This window comes from Gouania willdenowi, chromosome 16 (genome assembly GCF_900634775.1).
Source record: "Gouania willdenowi chromosome 16, fGouWil2.1, whole genome shotgun sequence".
NCBI lineage: Eukaryota > Metazoa > Chordata > Actinopteri > Blenniiformes > Gobiesocidae > Gouania > Gouania willdenowi.
Genome location: NC_041059.1, coordinates 10770693 through 10793051, shown reverse-complemented (window position 1 = coordinate 10793051; position 22359 = coordinate 10770693). Strand labels below are relative to the sequence as shown.

The 22359-nt window shown below is 39.0% G+C and overlaps 1 protein-coding gene across 1 annotated transcript in view; it reads left to right on the top strand.

Annotated features, from left to right (window-relative positions):
- The first annotated feature begins 5421 nt into the window (after window positions 1–5421).
- Window positions 5422–22359, top strand: part of cicb (capicua transcriptional repressor b) — a 41447-nt gene continuing 24509 nt past the window's right edge. Inside the window, 3 exon segments of the mRNA XM_028469841.1 lie at window positions 5422–5653; window positions 6582–6632; window positions 16520–20419. Of these exon segments, the coding sequence (XP_028325642.1) occupies window positions 16648–20419 (3772 nt within the window). The 5' untranslated portion in view covers window positions 5422–5653; window positions 6582–6632; window positions 16520–16647.

The following is a 22359-nucleotide window of genomic DNA, read 5'->3' as shown; positions in this document are numbered from 1 at the left end:
AGTGTTCCAATTAGAATGTTCTAACTGATGATGCAATCAACAGTGATGTCATCAGAGTTCCAATTAGCAATTAGAATGTTCTAAGTGATGATGTCATCAACAGTGATGTAACCAGTGTTCCAATTAGAATGTTCTAACTGATGATGTCATCAACAGTGATGTCATCAGAGTTCCAATTAGAATGTTCTAACCGATAATGTCATCAACAGTGATGTAATCAGTGTTCCAATTAGAATGTTCTAACTGATAATGTCATCAACAGTGATGTAATCAGTGTTCCAATTAGAATGTTCTAACTGATGATGTCATCCACAGTGATGTCATCAGTGTTCCAATTAGAATGTTCTAACTGATGATGTCATCAACAGTGATGTAATCAGTGTTCCAATTAGAATGTTCTAAGTGATGATGTCATCAGTGTTCCAATTAGAATGTTCTAACTGATGATGTCATCAACAGTGATGTCATCAGAGTTCCAATTAGAATGTTCTAACTGATGATGTCATCAACAGTGATGTCATCAGAGTTCCAATTAGAATGTTCTAACTGATGATGTTATCAACAGTGATGTCATCAGAGTTAGAATGTTCTAACTGATGATGTCATCAACAGTGATGTCATCAGAGTTCCAATTAGAATGTTCTCACTGATGATGTCATCAACAGTCATGTTATCAGTGTTCCAATTAGAATGTTCTAACTGATGATGTCATCAACAGTCATGTAATCAGTGTTCCAATTAGAATGTTCTAAGTGATGATGTCATCAACAGTGATGTCATCAGAGTTCCAATTAGAATGTTCTAACTGATGATGTCATCAGAGTTCCAATTAGAATGTTCTCACTGATGATGTCATCAACAGTGATGTCATCAGTGTTCCAATTAGAATGTTCTAACTGATGATTTCATCAACAGTGATGTCATCAGAGTTCCAATTAGAATGTTCTAACTGATGATGTCATCAACAGTGATGTCATCAGAGTTCCAATTAGAATGTTCTAACTGATGATGTCATCAACAGTGATGTCATCAGTGTTCCAATTAGAATGTTCTCACTGATGATGTCATCAACAGTGATGTCATCAGTGTTCCAATTAGAATGTTCTAAACTGATGATTTCATCAACAGTGATGTCATCAGAGTTCCAATTAGAATGTTCTAACTGATGATGTCATCAACAGTGATGTCATCAGAGTTCCAATTAGAATGTTCTAACTGATGATGTCATCAACAGTGATGTCATCAGAGTTCCAATTAGAATGTTCTCACTGATGATGTCATCAACAGTCATGTTATCAGTGTTCCAATTAGAATGTTCTAACTGATGATGTCATCAACAGTCATGTAATCAGTGTTCCAATTAGAATGTTCTAAGTGATGATGTCATCAACAGTGATGTCATCAGAGTTCCAATTAGAATGTTTTAACTGATGATGTCATCAGAGTTCCAATTAGAATGTTCTCACTGATGATGTCATCAACAGTGATGTCATCAGTGTGCCACAAAAACGGTTTTCGGAAGTATGTTGGTCTGATTGTTTGTGTGTGTGTGTGTGTGTGTGTGTGTTTCCATGTGTTTCCATGGAGACGTATGAATTCGATCGGCCGTTTTCAAAAGTCTGCGCTAAACGAGTGCGGGTTCCTTTCTTTTTTCTTTTGTCATTTTCTAAATTTTGGTTGTTGATTTGTGCATTTTTGGAGTCACTTTCTGTGTTTTTGTTGTTCTGTGTATTTTTTTGACACGTGTAAATTTGTTGGCTTATATTTTTGTCTTTGGAGTGATTTTGTATGTACAGTATATGTGTTGTTATTTCTCCCAAGCAAACTAAAAACTGGTTTCCTTTCAAATGTGGGTCAGTGGGTTTCAAGTCGGTGACAACTTGGCAAGTTTTCTTCCTCACCTTTATTAGAAAAACAAAAAACAGTCACGTTTATCTGCGGAGAAAGAAAACAGAAGTTTAAAGTATTGAAATAAATCGATGTTCAAAGTCTACAAGATTTAAATATGTACTTATGTATTTATAAAAAGAGCTTAATGGGGGAATCAGGTATATGTATATGTTCACATGAGCACGAAACTCTTGAATCAGATGTCGTTTTTTCAGCCTGAATAGAGGATTTTAACACCCAAATGTTGCTTGTAAGCTTTTCAAAATAAGAGATCATAAATAATACGTTTATGTGCTTCCAAATTAGGTTGTGCCTAAAGTCAGTTTATTTTGTGAGATGTTCTCCTGGTGTTTCTTCTCTCATGAGTCTCAGAGTCGCTCTGACGGCAGAGCTGGACTGGACATGAGGGTCTGCAGTGTTTGACTGACAGCACAGTGATAAACACATGGAGAGAGGGTGAGGGGCAAAGGTCAAAGGTCGGCCTCCCACAGGCAGAACAAGCCAACATGATAAATAGACAGAAAAGACAAGTATTAGACAAAATGCTGCTGTAACTGGATGTATTTTATAACATAACCATTGAACAAACAACGAGGTGGAAAAAAAATATATATAAAAATATATTTATAAAACTAAACCGTGATCATCTGACAGTCAAGGAACATCTACTACGGAAAATCATTAAATGTTTTAAATTGTTTGCGTAAAGAGAGAAAAAAACTCTAGCTATATTTGCTGAATTAGTAAATTCTAATAAAAAATATTTCAATAATTCTTCAGCATTATTATTGTCTTTCACCAAGTGATTTTTTGAGAAAAAGAAGAAGACGACAACACATTTATAATCAATTTATTTCCAATGATAACTGGCAATAGATTACCTTTATTATCACATATATAGTTTTCTTTTTATACATGTTTCTGTTATTTTCATTGTCTTTTTGTATTTTTCTTCAATTTTGTATGTTTTTAGACATTTTGTTTGTTTATTTTGGCACCAATCAAACTGATGCTGAGGGCCGCATATGGCATGTGATGTATCTGATGAAAGCTTTCACATCCTGCTTTTTAATTATAATTATTGACATTATTAGGCTACTTAGTGTTGTAAATGTTGTATGACATAGTGTGAATAAAAAGTACAATACATGATAAAATAAACCCAAAAAAAATGAGTTTTTTTTTTTTAAATGGCCTGTGTGCACTGTTACAGAATGTTAAGGCGATTCAAACCAGCGTCGAACTAGCAACTCACTCTCTTATTAGAGCTAGATTTTCTATTTTATTGAGCATTGGACAAATAAATGATAAATAGAAAATAATAAAGTCAGTCAAATACTGACTGTTGTATTGATTTTATAGATAATATGATATATTTAACCCATGAATATGATAAATGTTTTTAAAAGTGCAGTGTCTTAAAGCTTAAGCTAGATGTCCCTCTGCATCAACATAGTCAACGTCCTCCTTTAGAGCGCAGCCAATCAGGGCCTCGCCTCGTTTCTGGGTCCTGGCCACACATTTGATAATTAAAAAAGGAAAAGAAATCCAGAGGGAAATTGGCCTGAAAATGTGTAAAAAAAAAAAAAAAGTATTAGGCTATTGTTATTGGTATTGGTCTCTATACAGCCATGGGTTATTTTATTTGTACACTTCTCATTTTGTATTACTTTAAATTCAACACCTCTTAAAAAACACATTGTTGTTGTTGTTTTTTTCTTAAAGGTGCTTTAATTAAAAAATGACAACAATGTATGTAAAGTTTTGTCATCAGAAACACTGATGATTTTTATTTATTTATTTATTATTTCTCTTCAAATCAAGACTTAAAAAAACTCCATCTGTTCCAACTTTACTGCTTTAATTTCGTCTTTTTTTAATTGTAATTTTAATTACTTTATTTTGTTTCATTTTGTTTTTAATCATTTCGTAAAGTGTCACTGAGTGGTGAGAAATGCGCCTTTTAAATAAAAATGTGGTGTTATTACTTTTGTTACTGTTATACAGGTGCTGGTCATATAATTTAGAATATCATGGAAAAAGTTGCTTAATTCAGTAAATCCATTCAAAAAGTGAAACTACATTCTATAAATATTCACTATACATTCATTACACACTGACTGATATATTTCAAATGTTTATATATTTTATTTTTGATGATTATAACTGACAACTAAGGAAAATTCCAAATTCGGTATCTCAGAAAATTAGAATATTACTTAAGACTGATAAAAGAAAAAAAGCTTTCTAGAAATGTTGGCCAACTGAAAAGTATGAACATGAAAAGTATGAGCATGTATATATCTTTTATTTTGTCTTTAGCTACAACAACCTCAACTTTTATTTTGAAATATTTTAGTTTGTCTATAATCAAGTCCACATTAATCGACCATATCACTAAAAACCTGGTCCCATCACTGAGCTACAGGTAGTAATGAGGTCTGACCGGGAGAGGGCGCTGGTTGTGTGAGATCTGAACAGTCTGGTCTACTACACACTGGGAGGAGGTTATGTAATGTTTACTATTGCGGCTGTAGATTTTTTTTTAAAAGAACAAACGCGACTTTCACATGATTTCTGAGCCTTTTCAAACAGTCCGAGCCCAACACAGCGTTCACACTAATGCGTGTCACTAACGCAACAATAACCACATGCGTGAGGCTTTTCACGCATCACACACGCGTTTCCCGCGCTGCCTCCAGAGCGCGGGGTTAGCCGAGTTGACGCAGGCCACGCCCACTCCGTCCAGCTGGTGGCAACACTCGGGGTGACATCATTACCGCGCTCGCCCATTGGTCACGCGAGGGTCCAATCGCCTGGCGCTTGAGTGACGTTGACGAGACGAGTTCCGTTAACTTTCAACAGAATGGGCGGGGCGTGGAGAGGTGATGACGTAGGAGAGAGAGGGATGCTGCGCTCTGATTGGCTGACGGCGGTGAAAGTGAGCGTCTGTTGCTGAGAGAGAAAAAGGGGAGAGGGAAAGAGAAGAAGGAAAGTTTACGGATTCCTAAAGAGACTTCTATACACGCCCATACATTTCAGTATGTGCATATTTATTATTCTACATCAGCAGTAGCACAAATCACGAGTTATACAGATTAGAGGACAACATTATCATCAATGTGATGCTTTTACTAAGACGCACTGGCTGGAATGTGGACAAGCAGAGACAGTGATGCATTATCTCCTCAGGGTTGGCAGTTGTGCTGTCAATTATGGTAAACATATTCTTTTTAAAGACGGGAGGGGGCAATAGTGCCTTTCTATTTGCTCACAGACGCATGTCCCCGCCCCTTAGCCCGCCCCCAAGCTGTTCCTATGGTTCCCTGAGCTCCTATTGGATACTGTAAAGTTTGGGATAGGACACCGGCCTGGCTCCGCTTGCCCCGCTGCCATTGGCTGCTTTCTCCTGTCACTCAAGTCCAATTTGACAACCAAACACGCCCCCTACCATCAAGCCACGACGCTGATTGGCTACTGTATCTGTCAGTGATCTCTCATTGGTCCGCTCTCCCAGCTGTTAGTGGTTCATTCACCATTTTGTGACTATAGTGGAAAAGAAGAGCGATAGTTTTTTTGTAGGCTCGCTGGAGTTTCTGTCAGGAAAGACATGTTTGACGGAGCAAAACTAAAGTGCAAGTCCGGACAGCACGGAACAGAAAGCCGACAGCAGAGGCATGTTACACGGAGTAGTTCGAGCTTCCTCTTCGGCACAACAGGACCATAAATCTTTCACAGGAGAAGAAAATAGGTTCAATTTGGGGTGAGTAACAACTTCGTGAAGCCAAGTGTTGGTTAATTTCTCGTCTAGGAGTCATTTCACACGGTTCATCGGTCGTCAACCACCACCGCCACCAGCAGCAGCAGCACCAGGGTCCGGAGGAATGAAGCGAGCCGAGCGAAGCAGCCTCAGTGCGGGGATGGGTGGGAGGGAAACAGCCTTAAAAAAAAACTTTCCGCAATGTTCCACCACAAGTCCCTGGGATGGTTCATAACGAACACATGAGCACAAAGCAGCGCATTCCAATCTGAGGAATGCCACTTTACTTTTCCTACAAAGACTATTAATACATAACTTATAAACAAGCACCCACTGCGGCACCTATTGTTTACTAACAGCACGTCGTGTATAGGCTTGTTTTCAGTTTGTAAAAAAAATGGAAGACGTTGAGAAAGAAGCACAGAGCGAGGATAACAACAGCAGTTTCCTTATAGTCAGGCAGTGACTGCGTACTACTACTTACATCACCAATACTACGGACAACACGGAGCTGCCTACTAGAGCGAAACACGTCGATCTATGCGTGTTTCAACAACTTTTCCCTTAAAAAAAAGAAAAAAATCACGGTTCACGTTGTGGGAAATAATTTTTGCAATCGCCAAGTCTCGCTGGATGAGTACACACACACACACACACACACACACACACACACACACACACACACACACACACACACACACACACACACACACACACACACACAGCACGCGCACGGGCAGACTGCCTGGAGTCATAATATTACTCCTTTGACATTGTGTAGTGTAGTACTCTCAGTGCACACTCACTTTTTCCACACAGCAACCTTCCAATCACGTCCAACTCACAGTGTAGTATTTGTCAGCGTTTCACCATTAAGTGTATTCTGATTTATTTGTATTTATTTTTTCTTATGTGCTCATCTTTCTTGCAGATTTCCCACTGTGTCATGCATCCAATCCTCATCATCCTCACCATTACACTCGTAAGTCGTGCATCCTCTCTGCACTGCTTGCTGTTTTGAGTAGTTTCCCCAATGTTGTGATTATTGACAGTTCTGCCATTTGCACCCAAACAAGGACAGTAACGTCAATCTATAACAAAACCTCCTGATCAATAAGGAGCAAAAAAAAAAAAGAAGCACAAATTATACTCCATCATTTTCTCTAATATTGTCCTCATTTGAGCAGTTTGATGTCCCATCCAAAATTGATGTTCACCCCTTAATGTTAAAGCTCGCTTCAATTGCATGGGTTTGTTTTTGCATCTGATGCCGTCTTTGCACTCGGTTTGTGTTCACTTGTGTCGCAGTTTTGTTTTTTGCTGTTTCACATGTGAGTGTGTGTGTGTGTGTGTGTGTGTGTTCCCCGGTGACCCAGATAAGGGCAAAGCCACCCTGCCAATGCTGAAGAGTCCAATGGCCACCATGAGTCTTGATGGCATGGCGGTCAGAGCTACGTGTGTAATGTGTATGTGTGTATGTGTGTCATTATACATCTCTGTTCCTCCTGCTTCTCCATCCTCTGTCCTCATCACTGCAGCCCTGCACCCCTACAGACACCCATAAAATGCTTTAGGAGGTAGACAAGCTGCAGTGTGTGTGTGTGTGTGTGTGTGTGTGTGCACTCACTATTTCTAATTCCATCAGAAAAGGTAGGCAAAACCCTACTAAAACAGCCCGAAAAACCTTTTTGGAACAGTCTCCTTATCTCTTACTGTCTCACACACGCACACACACGCTTCCTGTGCCATGTTGCGATAGGGCATAGACTAAATTCTGTGTGCCTGATTGAACAAACTGGCATGTACGTAAAGGTTCTTATAGCTGTATTATAGGTCAGTAATAAACACAGTGCAGCTTCATCTGATTTCCTATTACATGTCCATTTTGATATGTACATGCATCATCAATGAGAGGCTCTGCATTGACATGTAGGATATTAAAACATATTTTAAATGTATTTTTGGTAATTCATTAACACAAAATATAAAGTCCACTGGTTCCTGCGGTTTTTAAAAGCGCTAAATGTGAGATCACCTTCCAAAATGCTTATCAAGAAGCAATTTACCGTTAACATATTTAAGCATGAGTGCTTCTCAGTAATATCCGAGGGAACGTCGAGCATTCGTGCAAAGTTTGGTGTTGCAGAGCTGTAAAGGAACGATGTGCACTGTTTTTTTTTTTTTTTTTTTTTTTTGGGGCGACACAGCATGTTTTAGCTGTTTAAGGAGAGGAGTCCATACTAAACGTGGTGGAGATGTTGATTATGTGTCCGTTCAGAATTTATAGCAGCTTACAAACAAACAAACGTGCAAAGGTCTTGCTTTAGGCTGCCACGAGATGTAGACATTCTCTCTCTCTCTCTCTCTCTCTCTCTCTCTCTCTCAGCTATGGTTCAAGCCAGAGGACAATCGAGGATTTTTCAATGTCAAGAATTCTCCTCTTTTTCAAATCAAGCATTTACACGTGTAGATGTAGATGCAGGACTCAGGATATGTAGGGTGAAATCACGTATTACACATTTTTGAACTGTGACCTCAAACCGACAGGAGGTAAAGTTGTCCAATCATTTCTTAATCGATCATTAATTTCCAATCACTTACGTATTTCAATATACTGCTCAGCATTTGTTATGCTTCAGCTCATGTGTCGTCGTAAAATAATTTCTGCTTATTTTATATTCACATGCATTAAAACCAACGTCAGTCTGTCCACACAGTCGGTGCTCATACAGGATCGAGGCATATGCAATCAGTAAAAAAATGATAGTAATTACATAATTTAGAATTATGATAAACAAGATTTAATCGAAGCATATTTAAAATTTTGCAGCATCCAAAAACCTGTACGTTCAGAGCAGCCAACGATGTGCAGGTGACCTCAATGCATCAAATTATATACTTTCACCGTAATGAAGTGTAATGCTTAAAAAATCTTTGACCCACACTGTTAATGCAATTTTAGAAGAGTTCATTTTGATTGTTTTTTTTTAAAATAAAAATCTGCTTTTTGGAGATTATGTTCACAGGTGCGTCATCAAAATGCTTTTTCATATACAGTCCATTACAAACCCTGTGTGGCTTTATATGGTATGGATCGCTTTTCTACACTAGTTGCTTTCAAAAGCACATAGAGCATTTTAAAAGTAGACATGTTGTGTTCTGGAAACCCTTTGTTACCTTCAGGCAGTTTGTCTTTGTGTTCATTCAATACGTTCAAAGTTAAAGGATTCAAATAGAAACCATAGGCGGAGAAAGGAGGTTGTGAGTGGGGGTGGGGGTGGGGGCGGTACACCAAGGACAATTAATTACAATGATAATATACAAACTTACCAATGCTATACACACTTTCATTAATTCATATATATCACGGAATAGGAAATAATAATTTAAGTAACTGAAATAATAAGAAAAAAATAGATTCTTTTTTGTAATACAAATGATAATATCTAATAACAAACACATGTTAGCCTAATGACTGCAAGGTTGATATATTGACTACAGCCTATCAGCAGATTAATGAATAATTAAATTAGCAGAAGCCACAGTTATTTTAATGCAGGAAAACACCAACAGAAACTCTTTGGTAACACAGATAACACCGTTAGGATTAGTTCCCTTGATTAATATCAAATTCTTCATTAACTTACCAGTACTTGGGCTAGCATTTTAATAATTCTATAGTGTTAAAACTGTGGGAGATATAGCACATGATATGCCCCCTACGCCACACTCGTGTCTCCTCTATCGCTGTCTTTTTCAGCTAAAGGCTTGAACATTAAGAAATTCCCTGAGCATGACAAAACACATTTTAAAAGGTCTAAATCCGTCCCTCACTAGTCATTTAGTCAACCACTCTTGGTCTGGCACAGAGGCTTTGCTGCTTTTTGTACAGTTGTGTCTCCATAAGACAAACACTAACCCCGACTCCTAAGAACGGGTGCACGGCGCCATGGTCCTATTCGTGGGATGGTTTAAGTTTCCTCTGTTTGAGTTTACGCATAGAGCTTCACAGGAACATTTAATTAGGAATGAAGTAGTAAAACTAATGTCTTCTTTATGCGGTTCTCTTTTTTTATTCAAACTGATGACGACATTTATTGGTCATAAATCTAATTAATATTACTTTGATGGTTCTGTAACCAAACACAATTCTGACCATGTGCTTATACACGATATAACACCATGTACACTTTACTTGAAGTTATATACATAAAGGCTGATATTACGCTGTCATTGTTATGACATGACACCTGTCATTAGCAAGAATAAGGTGTCATGAAGGATGTCGTTAAGTGTTGTTCATTACCCTAACTCCCACTAGATCCCTCCAACTAACCCCCCAAAAAATGCCAACATAGCTTCAAAGGTGTCATAATTTAACAAAAGGTGTCGTAATTTAGCGAACGACACTTAATGACAGCTTTCATGACACTTTATTCATGTCAGCCTTATGTACAGAGCCGGGTTAACGCAAAGGCAAACTCGGCCCGATTGGCAAAACAAATATTCTATCTACAATTTTGTTCTGTGTTTGTTTAGCAATATTCATTAATTAACTAAAAATAGTGACAGTGTTTATCTCGTCATGTATTATTGTCACATTAACACCAGTCAGTTAAGTCCAGCACGGAGGTCAGCCGGTCAGGACTAAGCAGGAGAGTTAAGCTAGCAAGCAGCCAGGTCGTGTTTTGCGTAGGTTAACATTCAAGATGCTTTCAGGTGCAGCAAAATGTAAAAAGAAAAAAAATTGCGGGGGGCCATACAGAAGTTTCTGCCCGACGGTTGTAAACCTGCTAGTGTTAGCAGAGCCAGAGACCGAGCAAGGCCCGGAGTCGGATCGATGGAGGGGGCCCCAAAAAATACAGTCTGCCCAGTGTACTCCATTTATTTAATCTGGCTCTGCTTATGTATAACACTTCAAGTTAAGTGTTGCCCCATGTGCTAATACACATTATAAAAAACTAGTTGTTGGAAACTAATGAAAATGTTTCTCAACAGCAGTGTTTAACTTTAAAGTATTTCTGATTACTATAAACAGTTGATAAGAGTTGATTGTTTAAGTTTAATGCATCAACATGCATCTTGTATTTTTTTATCACACTGCTAGATGTTTATGCTAGAGTTGTGGAAATAAGTTTAAAATTGTAGCCCTAGGTGTAACTAGTACTATCTAAACACATTGTTGCACACAGAGTGGGAAAGGGATAAAGAAATCCGTCCACTCTGTGCGCAATGTCTGTGCGCAATGTCTGGATGTTTCTGAACTGAACCTGGATAGTCCTGGACCGATTTTGCCTGTTTTCGGTAACACAAGATATATAATAGTTTGATGGCCAATAGGAGCGATGCATAAAGTCACATGGCTAGGTTACTGGTGAAATAAAACATAATGAATACATGAATAAATCAAAATAAAATGTGGAAATGACAACAAACACTTTTGTCAAAACAACCAGAGTTGGTGTTAAGTATCTTCTGGTGCCCCTTTTTTCTTGTGATCAACTTCTGTGTGTCGACGGCTACCATTAGATATTAAAACATGGAAAATATATATTTTTTACTTCCCTCACAAAAGCTGTGTTATTCTGTTTGTAAATGTTGTTTCTAACATCTATTGTTACCAGCAACACATAGTCACCAGTTTATTTGGCCACTACTTAAACCATAACAAAAGTTAAGTGAGCAGGATTTTTACGAGCTGAAACAACCACAGGCTGAATGAAAACAGGACCAGTAGCGGAAAACTGCTGGTAGTCATCATGTGAGATACCAGCTGAAATAAATCCTCAACAGTCCTGTGCTCTCTGTGTGAAGCAAACGTGCTCTGAGACCTGGGAAGTGAAAATGGCTTCCCAGGACTTTTGCTTCTGTCCGCTCCGACAGTATCCGCTTTGTGTGCGGTGTGCTTTAAATGGAAAACCACTTGGGCTTTAAAGGGAGATTCAACCCAAATTACAAAGAAAACTCAAGTGTAAGATGAAATGAGAGCTGATTTAAAAGCTGCAATATGCACGGAAAAGCATTTTAAATGAATTGTCCCGTTTTCGTTACAGTGGAATTGCACCGTTAACTTACTCAAACTGGTTTTATGAGGTTAAAAGCATCTGATGGTTCTGATCATAGCATTGAACAACTTATTTTAAAGCGTTTTCCTTGTTCAGCTGGAAGACAGGTGATGATCTGTAGTAAGATACCTGATATTGGCATCCAAATGCTGCAATGAACGATGTTTGCAAAGTTCGATTTCTCGTTTTCTGGGATAGGGTTAATCTATTCACCGTAATGTTCCCAGACATCTTAGTAATAACATCATCACATCCAAGGAACTGGATGAAATGTAAGCCCTGAAACTTCAGAATGAGATGCTTTTTCACCAAAGCAATATTTAGGACCGGAAATACGTAGGAGTGCTTATGACGTGTCAACAACATAATAATTGAATCGTGATTGGCTGAAATCTCCAAAACATATACACGGGATATTATGTTTTATGTTTTGTTTTGAGTCGATATAAATGACTCCAAAGACTTTTCTGATGTAAATGAGTTACTTCTTTCAATTAGTTTTAACTTAATATTACAACTACCTAATAAAGTACTTTTTCATGTTGCTCATCGTTTTAAGCATCGTCACTGATGTGATAAAGTTGTGCTGCTCATTATGAACATTCAGTGCTCGCATCCTAACATATAAATTACCAACACCATCACTTTATGTAAAGTGACTCCCAACTACCAGCAATGGAAATCAATAATATATTATTATTTTTGGTTATTGCATCCTTTTGTAGACTTAAAAATTAAAAATTAAAATTTTAGTAATATTTTGCATATTAAAATTTAATTGTTGTCATGTAGTGTTCTACATAAAAGGGAAAAATAGTAAAGTGCACTAAGATGTCAAAATGTTGGTATTTCATGAAAAAAGTGAATTTCTTTATTTAAAAAAGATTGCTTGATCAATTTCTGCGCTGAATTTAAGTATAATCAGATAATCTAGATGTTAAAATGACTCTTTCCTTTTTGTTTATTTCCAATTTTTTCCCAATTTCAATAAAATTGTTTGTTTTTGTAGGATGTTTGATTATGTTCATGTATTTTTTTTTATTTAGTCTTAGTTATCCTGGTAAACTTTAATTTAAATGCAACTCAATTTATGTAGCTATGTTTAGTTTTTAGATACCAAGCCAATAATGACAGCATTTATTATGTGTAAATTCATTTGTATAATTACCAGAATTATATTTCTTTTTTGTAGCACAAATAAAATAGCATTAGTGAAGGGCTTGGAAGGAATTTGTTGTTGATTAATCATCAGGTTCACATAAAGATGCTACCCTGGACTTGAGTGTTACCTATTTATGACCTTAATAGGTTAATGGTTAAGTTTGTCATAAACATTGCACCTTGGTAATGTGTGTTCACAACGCAGTGTATTTATTTCTGCATTTATTGTAAATCACACATTTTGCACTTTCCCGAGCTGCTAATCATAGGCAATGGGAATATACATGTGGGGGTTATATTCCCATGGCATAATTTTCAACAAATAAAAAATGGTGTGACTATCTATGTGCATTAAAGTACTGCGTGCTAAAAGAGAACTGGGAAAGACTGCATACAGAAAAAATGTGAAAAGGAAAGCGCAAGAATAAGAGAGCGAGTGTGAGAGGATGCAAGTGCTGGAATGATTGTGGAAATTCCCAGTGACTCCACAAAAGCGGATGATTTGAAAAAAAAGCATCCAAAAAAACAACATACTCAACTCTCTCCTTTCCTCTCTCTGACTCTACCCACCCAAACCGCTACCAGCCTCCTCTCTCTTCCTGATAATGTCACAGTGTAGCTTGTTCAGTCCCTATTTGCTTCAGGTCTTAAATGCAAAGTAGATGAACGCTGTCCTGTTGCATGTCGATGTGTGTAGATGCACATTCACTTCATTAGTTTTAGTCATACAAGAAGTACTAGTCTCTTTGAAGAGACGAACACCAAGTTATTAATTTGGGATTTCTCTTTTTACTCTTTTATGAAAGAGTCCAGACTTTTCTTATTGCCGCTCAGCTTTTCTTCTAAGCAGATATCCAAGGATAGTATTCAGTGCTGACTCAAAAACTGCTTAGTCAGTAATTTTTACTTCTGCCCAGCATTCGTTTTAGGGTTTAGGGTTTGCTGAAATCCCAGCAATGTCACCACCACAAAAGTTAGATTTCTAAAGAAGTACAATCCAAAAGTGTGAGCCTAAGCATTAATTGCACGTGTACACTGCGCTTAAGGGAGTCATTCAGCCTTATTGATATGATCCAAATATGAGTGATTAGTAGGGATATGCATTGCCTGGCATTTGGCGATACGATTCGTATCCCGATACATAAGTCACGATACAATATGATATATCCCGATATTAAAGTATAAGTTTTTATAGGTAATTATTGCTATTTTTATATATATATGACTTAAGAAATAACTAATCTATAAATGTGTACACCTTCATGAGAACATTATGTATGAAATATATTTTATTGGCATATTTTACACTCAAAACATTGGCTTTAACATGCCATGTGCCAACAACTTAAGATTAAAAAAAAACATACAATCTGTCTGTGGCTTTATAACCAACTTTGACTTTAGTGCAACTTAACTGAGGTATATGCCTAGAACAACAACTCAGCTGTTGTGAGGAGGTGGGTTAAAAACAAGGTGAGCGATTATGATTGGTTAAAGCGGCGTCATGTTTCATGGTAGCCAATCAGAGCCAGTGTTTTTACACATGTGCCAGCAAGAGGAGGCGGGTTAAAAACAAGGTGAGCGATTATGATTGGCTTCGGCAACGTGCCAGCACACGCCACACACACACACACATTGCGTGGAGCAATCTGATGAAAAGTTGACATTTTTAAGGTGACGATACAAACACTACTTTATATTAATTGTGGTCAAAGGCAAGAACGTGCATGTGAAGTGTTCATTATTTCCAGGAGAGAAGATTTTGTCGACATCCGTTGTAAGCAACTCAAATTTAATGAAGCACCTCATGACACACGCATCTAAAAAATGTAATTCTTTGACATATAGCAACTTTTTTTTTTTTAACAGTAACGCAAATAGTTACTTTCCTTGGTATTGAGTTACTTTTATTATAGAGTAATTCAGTTACTAACGCAGTTTCTTTTTTGAAAAAGTAGTGAGTAACTATAACTAAAGTAAATTAATTAAATTAATTAATTAATTAAAGTAACGTTCCCAACACTGGTCGTGAGACAGGTTAGTTTTACCCTACTGATGATGTGTTGTTGCAATAGTAATCCTGGTTTCAGCTCATTTCTTTGTGCAGTTACAAGGTCTCCTGCAGTGGAAAAGACTTCCTGGATAAATAAAGCTTAAAAAAAAAAAAAATATATATATATATATATTTTTAAACTTTTTTTTTTTTAATAAAATTTTTTTTATGTGGATGCATTTAGAATCGATCCAAGAATCGCGTGATGTAATATTGCAATATATCGCCGAATTAAATTTTTTTCAACACCCCTAGTGATTAGGAGGTCGCGGCAAATCTCGCTGTGTGCGCTCCGGCTGTAGGAGAAGGCAGACTGAAATATGCTGAAAAGTATAATTATTGTTTATATTAAAGGCTCCGCAAGTGAACAAACGCATTTTCAAGCCACCGGAAATCATCATTTTGTTTGGCCACAGAATTTGTCACAACACCAGTTTATTACTAGTTTAGTTTAGTTTAGTTTATTTGTTTATTTGAGCAGTTAAAATTCTGCTCAAAAGGAGTGGGCCGAAGCAAGAGCTTATAAGCGCCCACCCCCGAGATCATTACAATGAAAATAACATATCACAGTACAAGGGAACAAATTACAAGGAATAAAGTACAAGAGCATAGGAACGCAGCATGCACACAACACACAACATATCCGTTTGTGATTTAACCTTAAACATTATCAGTGATACATTTAGCACATCATCTTCTGATTGTGATTTTACCTCCTTAACAAAAGAGAACCTGTTACACATCAAAGTGGCTGTTTTACCACGGACTACACTTACAGAGCACTGTTTGAAATGTTCATATAATTAACAGAAGCGAAGCACAACTACAACAACGATCTCATTTCATGTACGATGTCTGTTACAAGGCAAGTGACAAAAGGCGATAATTTCTTACTTACAGATGGTTATCAATCAATCCCAAACATAGTGAACATTCCTTAAAGTCACTAGTTATGTGTTAAAAGAACATTAATATACATATTATCCGTGATCTTGCTACTTCCCAATTGTCATTTCCATCCTTGATATGGTATTGATTTGTGTACAATTTTGCTTTCTTTTTTTTTTTTTTTTTTAATGTACCATCGTAGAAAAGTGTTTTTGACTCACTTTTTTGGCTGACAAAAAAAAGCTCCCTATTTTAATAAGGAAACTGCTACATGGTATTGAGGCATTTTGAGAGGAGTTTGTGTAATGATAGCGATAATGATGATGATTATTTTGCATATATGATAATTCTCCGAAAAGCAGAACACACGAAAAGCAACATTTGAATGCAAAATTTACGTTAAGATAGACATAACTATGAAAAATATTTTGTGAACGCACTATTTTGGGTGTTTTTGCATTTAGCTTTAATATGAAAACTGGTGTCTGTGCCCTTTAAGTTTACAGTGTTCCCCAATGGTTTGAGTCTAAGTAGAGGGCCCACTGACTTTTTGATCTTGCCTTCGTACATTTTCATTTTCTTCCACTGACTTTTATATGAAAAAAAACAAACAATAACTGACAATCCTGAATGAATAATCTCGATTAAGAAAAAAGTATCCCTGTTTAATTGCATTTTTTATCTTGTTTTTTCGATTTACAGTAAAGAGAAGAAAAGCTAGAAGAGAAAACAGCAAGGAAGAACAAAAAAAAAATCAAGGAGTGCCTTAAAAGTGACAGACAAGAAGCACTGAACAGTTTGAAGCACTTTATAGCCAGTGAAGAAGAGAGATGGGACCATTGAAGAAGCACAGAGGGCGATCACCACCATTGACAAGAGGCCGAGGGGGTAGAAAGAGGGGGGGGACCCACACCATCCAGGAGAAAGAACCTAAAAAGGTCAAGAGAGAGATTGTGAAAACTTATCAGCACACACCCAACCCTTCTTCCAAACGCAAACTGACCCTGCATACTTTACAATCGAATGAAACCCCAATCAAGAACTATAATACGTCCATGACAGAGGAGCCCGCCGAGCTGAGAAAACCTGCTGAGTTAAACAACAATGACAAAAGCAGAACAGAAAATAGGATAGAAAACAATATTATGGTGAGCACCAATCAAAACAGTACCACGCCAACTAATTCTGTCGCCTCTCCTACCTCTGCTCAGGTAGTGCCCTCGACCACTACATTCCCTCTAGCCACCAACCACAACCCGTGTGTAGGCTCAGTCTCCAGTCGGAAAACGGCCACCTTTAAGGCCCGGGTACCGAAAAAAAAATACACATACGAGCACTTTGCAAAGAATGAAAGTGCCATAATGACCGTTCCTACCTCCAACCCTGCTCTGAAAAATAACAACTATCATAATCTCAATAGCAGCCTAAATAAAATCAGCAACAATATCAATAATGTTAATAATAAAAGTGTAAATATTAGTATGAATAGTTCTAACAGTAACATTACATGTAATGTAAACAGCACAACTGGCAGTTTTGACAGTTGTATTGAAAATCATAGTAAATTCATGAAAAGCAGTAGTGACAATTGCTCAGGTAACCTGCCATCAGTGCAAACAATGGACAGTATTGATGGTACAGGAGCACATTCTTTCACCTCCATGGAAAATAAACCCCTTGGAATTGTAGGTTTTTTGGAAAAAGAGTCTCAAGTTGGGGAAAAGGAATTGGAAGTTCCCCCTAACTCAGTACGCTGCTCATCAACTGACACAGCCAGCGAGCATTCAGCTGATCTGGATGTGGTGGAGGCAACAGGCCTAAGTCCTCACCAGAAGAACACCTTAATCTCAGCTCCTCTCCAAAACTCACCCATTAAAGAGGACTTTGTGTCAGGGGGGCTTGCTGAAGCTCTGGCAAAAGGAATGAAGAACCAGAGAGTTCTTGCTCGCCAGAAAAATAATGTCAGAGAGATCAAGGCGGGCAATAAAAACATAGATTCCGTATCTCCAATATTCAAACCAGGGGTAGTGCGTAGGGTGAGTGAAGGCACTGTGGAAATTCAGCTCCATGGAGATGAGACCTTAGTTAAATTTCCTTTTTATAAGGGAAGCACGATTGCTTCACCAACAGGGGCTGAGAGCTCAGTGGATTTCATATTGGATGCCCCTCCACCAGGTATGGCACCAGTGGCTGTGGGAATCCATGTATGTGTGCCATTTGGAGGGGATGAAGGGGGTCCTCTGCTGTACAGAGAAGGGGTTATTGCTAAGGTGGACCCTCATCCAGGAGTATCATTTCCTTATCAGGTTCTCCTGAGAGAAGAGGGGAAAATTTTGGGTGGAGAAGTGGGAGAAAAGAAAGCCAAAAAGAGCTGCAGTGGTCAGCCTGTTTGGGTGTCCCGACAGAGTCTAAGACTGCTTACTCCTCCCTGGGATGTAACACATTTGGATCGGGAAAGGGTCAAAGAACGGGAGAAGGAGAGGGAGAGAGAAGAGAGAGAGCGCCTGGAAGAGATGGAGGTGGAGAGGGAAGTCTGTCAATTAAGTATTGGAATGGGGGTGCTGGGAAGTCGAGCAAGACTGGGTAAAGGTTTTTTACATGATGGGGTCCCCGGAGGGCATTCCTATGGACATCCCCCAACCCACTCCTCCAGCTCAAGCACCAGGGTCAGCACTGTCCACAGTTATACAGACAAAGGAGGGCAGAAACAACCAGAGGAAGACATTGAGGTGTCTTGTTTTAACATGGGAATCTCCATCAATACAAAACAAAACACAGGTATCTCTCAGCACAGAAATATTATTTCCAAACCTAGTGATTGCCCTTCCTCCTCCTCCCAGCTCTCATTGGTGCAAGGTCTTGGACCCCAACTTATCTCCACCATAGCTAGTCCTCAACCACCCCGATCCCCTGCCTTATTGGGAACTCACTTGAACAGCCCCACTCCTAACATTCCTTCATCCAAAGCTACCCCCACCCAAACCCCTACTCCAACTTCTGGTGTTGGGTCCTCTTCCACATCCTCCCGCTCCAGGACTCCTCTTTCATTAGCACAGCAGAAGTACAAAAAGGGTGACGTTGTGTGTACACCTAATGGGATACGCAAGAAGTTTAATGGTAAACAGTGGAGGAGACTGTGCTCCAAGGATGGTTGTATGAAGGAGTCTCAGCGTCGGGGGTACTGCTCAAGACACTTGTCTATGAGGACCAAAGAGATGGAGGCAGCAGGTGGAGAAAGGGGGGGGGCAGGCAGCAGCTCAGGGACAGTAACCCCTTCTGACCTGAGGGGGAGAGCAAGCAGTGAGTTTGAGTGGGACGACACATCAAGAGAGAGCAGTGAGACAAGTAGCAGAGGAGACTCCAGACCCCGCTTGGTCCTCCCCTCCATTCTCCCTCATGATCTGTCGTCACGGTTTGATTTTGATGAGTGTGAAGCTGCCAATATGTTAGTGTCTTTAGGAAGTTCCCGTTCGGGCACCCCTTCATTTTCACCCATCTCCAACCAGTCGCCCTTTTCTCCTGCCCCCTCTCCTTCACCCTCCCCACTTTTTGGTTTCAGGCCCGCCAACTTCTCCCCAATTACCGCTTCTCCCGTCCTACAGCACCGGCGGCACCGGCAGCCAAGTGGCACTGGGGTAGCAGGCGGAGGAGGCAGCAAAACATCCACCCCAGTGGTGGTAGGGGAAAGAGAGAGACACATCCAAGGTATCCAGCCATCCCACCACAATAATCTAACCTTTACAGTCCCCATGAGCCCCGGCAAGCGAAAACAAGATGGAACTCTTCCGCCTCCTGTTACATCTCATCATCACGATTACACACCCAAAACTGAACTTGAGTCAGGAGAACTCAACAACTCTTTCAGGGTGCTGTCCCCCCAAACACCGGTTTCACTCCCACATACGCCGACATTCTCAAAGCCCAGAGGAGTGAACACCCCCTCGTGTGGCAGGCCCCCGTCATCTACTGCTGCCTCCCCACCTCCTTTACTTGTGTCACCACCTGCAGCTTCCCCTCTGTCTGCTGATGGAGTTTCTCAGCGTGTCGTTCCTGTGCCCCATCAGGCCTTACGGGACTCCCCTGTCATTGTGAGAAATCCTGAAGCTCTCTTGGCAAAATTTACAGAGTGTCCTGTGGGAAGGGAAGTGGGAGTTAGAATTGAGGGTGGGGTTGATAACACTTTTTCCAAAGACATTGCACTTACCTCCCTTGCACCTCAACCAGTTTCTGGACTCCAAATTCCTGTTCCAATAAACGCAGCTGCCACCACTGTATCCAATGGCACTGTCCTCTTGCGAAGCTCAGCCCAAACTTTGGTGCTTTTGTCTCCAACGCCATCCTCCTTACCCCCGGCTGACACATCTGCCACTGCTCTTCAAGCACTGTCAATTACTGTCAGCACAGCTGGCACAGCTTCGACCCCAAGTGGCATGGACAACTCCAAAGAAAAGGACGTGGATAACGGTTCCGGATTAGGTGGCGATGTCCAGCAGCCAGTTCCCTGTCACCCTTCTCCCACTGCTCTGCTGCCCTTGATTTTGCCAGCAGAGAGTCTTCATCCTGTTCCACGCAAGGACATCATTATGGGACGACCTGGTACAGGTGAGAAGTGTCACGCGTGTGTGTGTGTGATCATTTTAATATTTTAAAAGGCAGTAATGTTAAACATTTTAGTTTGTTCATTTACAACACGTATCATACATAAGGCCCAGAGAAATCCGGCCCTCCAGAGCCTCCAATTAGGAAAAAGTGTAAATGACAAAGACATTAATCATTGTATAAATTCCAAAATAATTCACTTGTAGATCAAACAGTCCATCAAGATTACCCTAACAATTACCCAAAATTTGGTCACAACATCAAGGAAGTTAGAAGTGAAGATCCTGCAGGAACTACTATCTGTCATTTATTGCTTGGATATTGTCGGTGCTTTACATACTGTTTATCATATTTACAAGTGGAACTTCGTGCAAGCTAGTGCACAATAATGTTAAAAGGGCTTTTTTACCCATATAAAATTTGTGGCCCACTTGAAATCAAACTGGTATGTATTTGGTCCCTGAACTAAAATGGGTTTGACACCCCTGATTTACAAATAAATAAAAATTGCTATAAATTATGTAGAATGTACGATTAAAATCGATGACATATTTACATATGTATATACTTCTTTAGATTTAACACACTACTGTTTTTAAACACCATTTACACCTTTATATTTACTCAATATACTAAATAGAATATAGACAGTTTTTGTACACGGTTGAAATGCCTTTATGTTTTTCACCCACACTCCACCACCAAATTAAATTAGCCTTGAACTCTCCTAATTGTCAGTTAAAAAAGAAATGTAAGCAAACATAAAAACGCTAGAGAACATGCATTTAAATTAACAGAATTTTTGAATAACACACACACACACACACACACACACACACACACACACACACACAGACAATGATAGAAACACGCTGTAACCAAGTGTGCAGGAATCAGGACACCCGGGTTAGAGAACTTCCCTCAGCTGGCGTGCTGTTGTCCCATCTGGTAACCCACTGCTGTTTGTCTACAATCCTCTCATTTGCCAGCAACACTAAACTAATACCTGAGGTTGACCACTTTGTCATGAGTTCATGTTGAAATGGTCATGTTGAAATGGGGAATTAACATGTTACAGCAGCCAAAGATACAAAGAGCAAGCAAGAAAACTAAATACAAAAAATGCAGAAAAATTTAAATGAAATAAATGATAGATATCGGCCAAGATAACAGTGCAGAAAACATGTAAATAAGCGGTAAGTGGGGTGGGTATTGTATTATTGCACATAGAAACTTAAGTATTTTACAGATGAGAAAAACAACAACACTTCACTGTATGTGCATGTTGTGTGTGCTAATTGGAACATGCAGGGGAAAAAAACCCAAAGTGTGCACGAACATGCATGCTTTTGTGTCGCTGTGGTTTCTACAGGGATTAGTCAGTATATTATGCAGGATTAGTGTTGCTGATATGGGAGACTCACACTTCTAAACTATCCCCACACAGATATTATAAACATTCATTCCGAGTGGTTGCAATTGCCTCACATTGCACAGCCATGAATTGTGAGGAATGGCTCGGTTTGATAATAGAAAAGTGAGAGTGAGGAGGAACAAGTACGGCTGCTTTGGATCAGTGTTACACAATTAAAAAATAACAATTCAGGATAAATCCATGAATAGATAGTATAGACACTATGAAGGCCAGTTATGGACAACTTTTTCACCGATCTAAAACATATTTTAAATTAGAAGGGAGTGAAAGAATTGTTATTTTTTGTATTTAAATCTGTAAGCCAGTGAACAATATCTTGCTAACAATGATTCATTCCATATGTGTGTGTTAGTTTAATAGTGAGAAATGTAATATAGAACTTTTAATTGTAAAAAGTGTGTGAGGGGTAACTGGTGCATTTGTGAGAAATTCATATCCCCAACATTGTGTGAGAATGTGCTGGGATAAAGAGTCCATCTCTCCACTTACGAGAGATTCATCATCAGCT